This window comes from Poromitra crassiceps, assembly GCF_964638095.1.
Source record: "Poromitra crassiceps genome assembly, chromosome: 6".
NCBI lineage: Eukaryota > Metazoa > Chordata > Actinopteri > Beryciformes > Melamphaidae > Poromitra > Poromitra crassiceps.
Window position 1 is genome coordinate 10,574,825 of NC_139627.1, and position 10,000 is coordinate 10,584,824.

Genomic DNA, 10,000 nt, shown 5'->3' on the forward strand with positions numbered 1-10,000 from the left:
TAGTGACGTACAGGGCATACCTGATACTGATGTACAGGGCATACCTGATCATGATGTACAGGGCATACCTGATACTGATGTACAGGGCATACCTGATACTGATGTACAGGGCATACCTGATACTGTTGTACAGGGCATACCTGATACTGATGTACAGGGCATACCTGATACAGACGTACAGGGCATACCTGATGGTGACGTACTGCCAACTTTAGGCTGTAAAAACGAGGGAGATTTTCTGAGGTATCAGCAAATTCCCCTCCCCACACCCATCAGGCACGTTGAAGCTCCATCAGTGATCATTGTTCTGTTGATTTCTGCTTTCTACTCTGGTTAGGGTTAGGCATTGGGTAGGTAGTCTTATGGTTAGGCATTGCGTAGGTGGTCTTAGGGTTAGGGTTAGGCATTGAGTAGGTTGTCTTAGGGTTAGGGTTAGGCATTGAGTAGGTTGTCTTAGGGTTTTGCATTTAGTAGGTTGTCTTAGGGTTAGGGTTATGCATTGGGTAGGTGGTCTTAGGGTTAGGGTTAGGCATTGGGTAGGTGGTCTTAGGGTTAGGGTTATGCATTGAGTAGGTTGTCTTAGGGTTATGCATTGAGTAGGTTGTCTTAGGGTTAGGGTTAGGCATTGGGTAGGTGGTCTTAGGGTTAGGGTTATGCATTGAGTAGGTTGTCTTAGGGTTATGCATTGAGTAGGTTGTCTTAGGGTTAGGGTTAGGCATTGGGTAGGTGGTCTTAGGGTTAGGGTTAGGCATTGGGTAGGTGGTCTTAGGGTTATGCATTGAGTAGGTTGTCTTAGGGTTAGGGTTAGGCATTGGGTAGGTGGTCTTAGGGTTAGGGTTAGGCATTGGGTAGGTGGTCTTAGGGTTAGGTTTAGGCATTGGGTAGGTGGTCTTAGGGTTAGGGTTAGGCATTGGGCAGGTGGTCTTAGGGTTAGGGTTATGCATTGAGTAGGTTGTCTTAGGGTTAGGGTTAGGCATTGGGTAGGTGGTCTTAGGGTTAGGGTTAGCCATTGGGTAGGTGGTCTTAGGGTTAGGTTTAGGCATTGGGTAGGTGGTCTTAGGGTTAGGGTTAGGCATTGGGTAGGTGGTCTTAGGGTTAGGGTTAGGCATTGGGTAGGTGGTCTTAGGGTTAGGGTTAGGCATTGGGCAGGTGGTCTTAGGGTTAGGGTTATGCATTGAGTAGGTTGTCTTAGGGTTAGGGTTAGGCATTGGGTAGGTGGTCTTAGGGTTAGGGTTAGGCATTGGGTAGGTGGTCTTAGGGTTAGGTTTAGGCATTGGGTAGGTGGTCTTAGGGTTAGGTTTAGGCATTGGGTAGGTGGTCTTAGGGTTAGGGTTAGGCATTGGGTAGGTGGTCTTAGGGTTAGGCATTGAGTAGGTGGTCTTAGGGTTAGGGTTAGGCATTGGCTAGGTGGTCTTAGGGTTAGGGTTAGGCATTGGCTAGGTGGTCTTAGGGTTATGCATTGAGTAGGTGGTCTTAGGGTTAGGGTTAGGCATTGGGTAGGTGGTCTTAGGGTTAGGCATTGGGTAGGTGGTCTTAGAGTTAGGGTTATGCATTGAGTAGGTGGTCTTAGGGTTAGGGTTAGGCATTGGGTAGGTGGTCTTAGGGTTAGGGTTAGGCATTGGGTATGTGGTCTTAGGGTTAGGCATTGGGTAGGTGGTCTTAGGGTTAGGGTTAGCAATTTCTGTGGCGAGGCTGCCGGCTTTGCGGGCCTTCTGAACTGCAATTTTGCGCGATCTGTGTGTGAAAGCGGCTCTAGTGGTAGTAGTTCTAGTTCTAGTGGTAGTATCAGTTCTAGTGGTAGTAGTAGTTCTAGTGGTGGTAACATTTCTACTGGTAGGAGTAGTTCTAGTGGTAGTAACAGTTCTAGTGGTAGTAGGAATTCTAGTTGTATGAATATATCTAGTGATAGTAGTAGTTCTACTAGTAGTAGTTCTAGTGGTAGTAACAGTTCTAGTGGTAGTAGGAATTCTAGTTGTATGAATATATCTAGTGATAGTAGTAGTTCTACTAGTAGTAGTTCTAGTGGTAGTAACAGTTCTAGTGGTAGTAACAGTTCTAGTGGTAGTAGTAGTTCTAGTGGAAGTAGAAGTTCTAGTGGTAGAAATAGTTCTATTGGTAGTAACAGTTCTAGTGGTAGTAGTAGTTCTAGTGGTAGTAGTACTTCTAGTGGTAGAAATAGTTCTAGTGGTAGTAGTAGTTCTAGTGGTAGTAGTACTTCTAGTGGTAGTAGCAGTTCTAGTGGTAGAAATAGTTCTAGTGGTAGTAGTAGTTCTAGTGGTAGTAGTACTTCTAGTGGTAGTAGCAGTTCTAGTGGTAGTAACACTACTATGAGTAGTAGAAGACATAGCAGGAGTGGTAATAGCACTGGGCCTCTCAGCTGTATCACGATTTGTAGCAGCTGGTTACTAGTTTGTATTAGCTTCTTACCTTTGAAGCACGACTTCCACTCCCCCAAGACCCTGCACTCGTCCTCTCTTCCATATCTAGAGAGAGAGAGAGGGAGAGAGAGAGGGAGGGAGAGAGAGAGAGAGAGAGAGGGAGGGAGAGAGAGGGAGAGAGAGAGAGAGAGAGAGAGAGAGAGAGGGAGGGAGAGAGATAGAGATTCAATCATGTAGGAATGGTGGCAGGAAGAAAAAACAATATTCTGGTAATGGCAGGTTGGGTCTGTTGATGAATCTGTGAATATGAAAATATGAATCAGTCATGTTCAAAACAACACGCAACTAGACCGGTCTAGACATTTTAATCCCTCGGATCATCTGTGTCTTTCAGCATTTTCATCATCAACGTATATATCAGTACTCAAATCTATATATAACCACTCCCCATACCATGAACCCTTATTGAGTCTGAATGCAATACTTAATCCTATATATAACCATTCCCCACAACATTAAATGAGAATTTCTCTTTTTTTCACAAACTATTTTTGTAATTGTTTATGTTGAACTAGCTAATCAGAGCAGAAACCTTTGAAATTGATGCAGTACTGAGCGAGATCGCATCAGCCGGCCAGCAGCTGCAATGGCTACAATGTAACAATGTCACACGGGACAACGCGCAGCCTCAAAGTACGTCCAGTAAAAGTGCTTATTTTTACAACTGACAGCCTCAGGTTGTTACTATCACTGTCTGACAACATGGAACTGAACGCTTGTGTTTACATTTTGTTTGATCTGGTCTGTTTGTAGCTGTGTGTGACCAAGGGCTCTATCTTCCCAAAAGCGCTAATTTAGCGCTTGCGCTCGTTTAACGCCGTGTGCAATGCAAATTGGGGGCGGACACAAGCGCATGCCTGTGATAATGGTACTGGGCATTGGCTGCCACAAGCCAAAGCAGGCGTTTCAGCGCTAAAATGTGGCGATAGATGGCATTATGCTATCGTCAGCAGCGCGCAATTACTTTGCGCTAAGAGCTTTGAAAAGGACCTCTTACGCGCAAATACCTCTCTGCGCTGGGTTGCGCTGGGTTGCGCACTGCGCTCCGTGCAGCGGAGTAAAATCCCGTTTGGATATGTCATTATGCACAGCCTTGCCATGCCAGGACATCAAATTATGCTGCTAAAATTGGGTATTAGCAGATAATTCAGTGAGGCAATCAACTATAACTCACTGAGAAACTTTTATCACATCGCAAAGAGGGAAATGAATTGAGAAAACTTGTTGGACAGGACATACGCTATTTACCGTCATAACCCGGAGGGTCTTTGGCACCACAGACGATCTGTCAATAAGCTCTCTCTGTCCTCGCACGAGTGAGTAGGCTACACTCTATTATGCATGGAGAGAATTACAGCATATTGCATGCCTCGCGCAAACAGCCATTGCGAGACGGGAATCTGATTGGTTTGGATTGACGTAATGCCCAGCCTTGCCTGGCCACGCCTGTGAATAATTCTGGTAGTTAAGACCGCCCAAATCCCGTTCGCGCAGGCATTTTGGGGCGCAGATGATTTTGACACGGCTCTAATTTGCATCTGCGACAGGTGCCGTGAACCTTTCCGCTTCCCGGCTGAGAATTGCATCCCCAACATATTTCGGGGCTGTTTTAACTTAGAAATCAGGGAGGTCACGTCTACCAGACAATTATATCACTTTTAAACAGTTACATTTCTGTATAAATTATTATGCTCCCGTGAGGTGGGGATGCTTTTTTTCCTGCTGGGCGGGGAAGCAAAACTCGGCAGAACACCTGGCGGACGGCGCAAGGCGGACTGCTATCTTCCCGTGCCTTAAGGCACGCGCAAACTGGTGCGCAAGCGCTATTAGGGGATAGCGCCTGTCGGAAGATATAGCCCCAAGTCTCTCTCAGGAGATGTCTTGTCCTGGGTCCTGGGTGGAGATTGTTGTGTTGGAGTACATACAACATAGCTTTAGCTTCTTCCTAGCTTCTTCATGACTGTACTTCCGGTAACAACTCAACTCTCATGAGACTTGGAGCTAGACTTCTCCTTGAGCGAGACTTTGTTACACACGCTTCAAACAGACCGGATCAAGAGAAAGGTAAACAAAAGCGTTGAGTTTCTCTCAGTTCTATGTTGTCGGACAGTGATAATAACAACCTGAGGTTGTCAGTTGCAAAAACGAACACCTTCACTGGACGTATATTGACGCTGCACGTTGCCCTGTGCAGTGCCCTGTACCTGTTATGGAAGTTATTTAATACAAATTGACAATATGTTTTGACAATACGGATTACTTGAATTCATATATGCTTTCATAATAAGTTGATAACATGAATATCATGTAATAATCCATCAGTAATAACACTGAATAAATCAACCCGATCTCCAAAAAATTTGTAAAATAGCAACGTTTGTGGACAAACGTTGGTATTTTACAATGTCGGCTAAGAAATTGTAAAATGGGAACGTATGTGTCTACAGCGGTGGGCGTGGTTTGGGCGTGTTTTACGGAGATTTTCTGTTTCTAACCCCTCCCCCTACTCTAATCCTAACCCTAAAATCTCAGAACGTTACTATTTTACAATTTTCGAGCCGAAATTGTAAAATAGCAACGTTGGTCCATATCGTTGGTATTATACAATTTTCTGTGAGACTGTGTTGGAATAAATACAAGTGCTGCACATAGAGAGCCAAAGTGGAACATCACTTCCTGCTTCAGCACTGTACCAGAGATTTTCATCTGCCATTTATTTTCCCATAGACATTTCATAAAATGCTAATAAAAATAGTTGTACTTGTTCAAACCCAACGGTTCAGATATATTTAGAAACAGGAGAGACCGCATAACATTTCACTCGGACCACAACGTACAAATTTGCGGATTTAAAGCAAATATCTTTTCAATGTTGTTTCTTTAAGTTTTGGTCGGAGCGAAATGTTCTATGGTCTCTCCCCATTCTAAATATATCTGAACCGTTTGGTTTGACCAAGTAATTTTTTTTAAGCATTTAACGAAATGTCTATGGGAAAATAAATAGCGGAAGAAAATCTCTGGTACAGTGCTGAAGCAGGAAGTCACGTTCACTTTGCCTCTCTATTGTATTTTAATTGTCATTGCGATGTGAAGTGCCTGAGTAAACACATTGCAAAAGAAGCTCGAGTAAACACAGCAACTCAGCTCTTATTTTGAAGTTCTGTCTAGTTTTCATAACAACTCTAACTAGTGGGCCTGTAAACAGTAATTTTGTCCAGAGATGTATTTTGTAATTAGCCAAGTTAGTTAGCATATTGTAGATGGGAACTGTAATGTCAGCTCGTGGTAGCATTCCATGGGTGTTATCGACTCTGGCTCCATTCAAACAGAACTAGATAAGGAAAATAGATCAAGTCCATGTAACCATTTGTGGAGGAAGCCGTGTGTTTGAGAGGGTCTTAAGATAGAGACAGATCATGACAAAGAGGGAAGATAGAGGAGAGAGACTTTGAAATAGACAAAGAATGATACTGTGTGAGAGAGAGGGAGGGTGTGTGTGTGTGTGTGTGTGTGTGTGTGTGTGTGTGTGTGTGTGTGTGTGTGTGTGTGTGTGTGTGTGTGAGAGAGAGAGAGAGAGAGAGATGGAAAGATCTAGAGACAGACCTAAAGATAGCGGGAGCGGGAGAAAGGAAGGGAAGGTTGAGAGACACTGACATCACCAGAGAGAGAGAGAGAGAGAGAGAGAGAGAGAGAGAGAGAGAGAGAGAGAGAGAGAGGATTTGCTTTGTGCATCACAGGTAGATCAGTTTATCCAGGCCAGCTAAAATCTGCAAACTCAGCTCTCTCTCTCTCTCTCTCTCTCTCTCTCTCTCTCTCTCTCTCTCTCTCTCACACACACACACACACACACACACACACACACACACACACACACACACACAGACATATAAATAGACACAGACAGAAACACAGATACACACTCTTGCACACGTGCATGTGTAAACAGACACACACATACACACAATGAAGTCTGGTGCATTGTAATGCACAAATCTGCCTTCAATAGAGCCTCCATTGTGTTGTCCTGTGTATAGTGAGCAGCTTACATTCATTGTAAAGTAATTTGGAATGTCAGCTTATCTGTGTGTGTGTGTGTGTGTGTGTGTGTGTGTGTGTGTGTGTGTGTGTGTGTGTGTGTGTGTGTGTGTGCGCGCGCCCGTGCGTGCATGCCTGTGTGTGTGCAAACAAATTGGTTCAGTTACAAAAGGCGCTTTGGAGCCAAACCAAAAGGCAGTACCTCAAATTAAGTACCTTTAGACTACATATTGATAGAATAGAATAGAATAGAATAGAATAGAATAGAATTTGTAGTACACAATTGACACACTGGATGACAGTTAGATTTAGGGAACACACAATCAGAGTTCTCAATGTTAGCCGGAACCCGATGAGTATACCGTCGGGTTCCGCTCAGGTTTGGGTTGGCACGCGCTGTTAACCTTTTATCTTTTCAAAATCAGGCATCAAAAAGAGTTTGCTCTCAACTGGCACCTGTTGCTTGCTTCGCTCCCCCAGTCGGCATCTTCCCCTATGCTCTCTCTCTCTCTCTCTCTCTCTCTCACACACACACACACACACACACACACACACACACACACACACACACACACACACACACACACACACACACACACACACACACACACACACACACACACAAACATCCACACACACACACACACACACACACACACACACACAGACACACAGACATACAGACACACACACACACACACACACACACACACACACACACACACACACACACACACACACAGTGCCACCTGCTATTTGGTGTGTTTTTCAGTACAGTAATTGTCACATGCAGCTGTGGGTATTGATGGGAAGGTGGAAAATGACGAATGCTGGCAGAAAAAATAATACTCACAATTCTCTAACAAATTATTGAACTAAACCTGTCGGATTTAGTGTAAATAGTAAATAAATCAATAGAAATGAAGAAAAAAGCTGATAACGAAAATGTGTGCTGGTGGAAAGAATTTCCACTTGAAAGAGCGGCATCACTCTGTGTTATATGCTGTGTAATTACAGGAGAGCAGGAGAGAGACAGCCCGAAAAGGAGTAAAGCATAACCATATAGTATGGTTACGGACGGTATATGGCATATACCATCCGTACATAGCATGAAAGCTGAAAAACATTGATGTCAGTAACACACACACACACACCCCGTTCCCATTGTATTTGAGCCACGCCAACATTAATTGCACACTTTTCATAATGTCCTCGGTCTAATAACTGCTCCTTCTTATTGGGTCGGGCTGAGTCGGTCTCAGCGTGTTCTGTGTTCTATGTGCAAACTGAGCTCGGTCCAAATCTCAAGCGGGTTTGGTGAAGTCGGGTTAGATTTTTTAGGGCCAGACAATGGGTGACAGATTTAGGGAGCACACTGGATTGACTCTTAGATTTAGAGAACACCCACTGGACAACAGTTCGATTTAGGGAGCACCCACTGGACAACAGTTCGATTTAGAGAACGCCCACTGGACAACAGTTAGATTTAGGGAAAACCCACTGGACAACAGTTCGATTTAGGGAACACCCACTGGACAACAGTTCGATTTAGGGACCTCCCACTGGACAACAGTTAGATTTAGGGACCTCCCACTGGACAACAGTTAGATTTAGGTAACACCCACTGGACAACAGTTAGATTTAGGGACCTCCCACTGCACAACAGTTAGATTTAGGTAACACCCACTGGACAGCAGTTAGATTTAGGGAACTCCCACTGGACAACAGATAGATTTAGGGACCTCCCACTGGACAACAGTTAGATTTAGGTAACACCCACTGGACAACAGAGAGATTAGGGACCTCCCACTGGACAACAGTTAGATTTAGGTAACACCCACTGGACAACAGATAGATTTAGGGACCTCCCACTGGACAACAGATAGATTTAGGTAACACCCACTGGACAACAGATAGATTTAGGGACCTCCCACTGGACAACAGTTAGATTTAGGTAACACCCACTGGACAACAGATAGATTTAGGGACCTCCCACTGGACAACAGTTAGATTTAGGGAACACCCCCTGGACAACAGTTAGATTTAGGGACCTCCCACTGGACAACAGTTCGATTTAGGGACCTCCCACTGGACAACAGTTAGATTTAGGTAACACCCACTGGACAACAGTTAGATTTAGGGACCTCCCCACTGCACAACAGTTAGATTTAGGTAACACCCACTGGACAGCAGTTAGATTTAGGGAACTCCCACTGGACAACAGATAGATGTAGGGACATCCCACTGGACAACAGTTAGATTTAGGTAACACCCACTGGACAACAGAGATATTTAGGGACCTCCCACTGGACAACAGTTAGATTTAGGTAACACCCACTGGACAACAGATAGATTTAGGGACCTCCCACTGGACAACAGTTAGATTTAGGTAACACCCACTGGACAACAGATAGATTTAGGGACCTCCCACTGGACAACAGTTAGATTTAGGTAACACCCACTGGACAACAGTTAGATTTAGGGACCTCCCACTGGACAACAGTTAGATTTAGGGACCTCCCACTGGACAACAGTTAGATTTAGGGACCTCCCACTGGACAACAGTTAGAGTTAGGTAACACCCACTGGACAACAGTTAGATTTAGGTAACACCCACTGGACAACAGTTAGATTTAGGGACCTCCCACTGGACAACAGTTAGATTTAGGGACCTCCGACTGGACAACAGTTAGATTTAGGGACCTCCCACTGGACAACAGTTAGAGTTAGGTAACACTCACTGGACAACAGTTAGAGTTAGGTAACACCCACTGGACAACAGTTAGAGTTAGGTAACACCCACTGGACAACAGTTAGTGCCTCTCTCTCTCTAATGCCACTTAACCCAAAAGTCAAGTAGCAGAACACAATTTTAAACCAACATCTGGTCATGTGACCCAGTGGGGAGAGGGAGACAGAAGGCTCTTTCATACACAGATCGCGCAAAATTGTAGTTCGGGAAGACGGTAAAGCTTGGCAGCCTCGCCACAGAAATTGCTTTCACACAGAGCCAAGCAGCACGGCCACTTTCCCGTGCTGTGTGTACTTTCAGGCGAAATCCCCTGCTCCCGGATTGAAAGGCGAGCAGAGGGATTTCCAGCTCCTCCTAGCCCAAATTAATATTTTCATAGGTTAGTGTAGCCTAGGCTACTGTATGATGAACGAATTAAATTCAACAACAGACTTTCCTCCTTCTCCTAGTCCGCTGAGGAGATCTGTATCGGCATTTTCATTGGCTGTTTGCCGATATCATAACTTAATAAAAAAAAATGCGCTAATTTGCGGCTGCTGCACCTGGAAGAATCCTCTCCTACAGTAGTTCTGTGTCTGGAGCAATGTCCCGCCCACAGCGCTATCTGATTGGTTACACATCAAGCAATAGCCTATCAGAGTGCTCAGAGATGAAATCTTGACACCTCACCTCAGTGCTCTCTGTTCAGCGAGCGCAGCCTGCACTAGACAGGGGGACAGTGCGAGGCTGCCTGAAGCGAGAGCAGCGGACTAGTTGGCTGTTGTAACTGTAACAG

General features: G+C 44.8%; 1 protein-coding gene across 1 annotated transcript in view; it reads right to left on the minus strand.

Moving 5' to 3' along the window:
- The window catches only part of LOC310777691 (transcription factor 4-like), a gene marked incomplete at both ends in the record, with an annotated part of 428,152 nt that overhangs the window by 320,589 nt on the left and 97,563 nt on the right, over positions 1–10,000 (minus strand). The window contains one exon of the mRNA XM_083638069.1: positions 2,428–2,483. Within this exon, the coding sequence (XP_083494195.1) occupies positions 2,428–2,483 (56 nt within the window). The remainder of the gene's footprint in view (positions 1–2,427; positions 2,484–10,000) is intronic.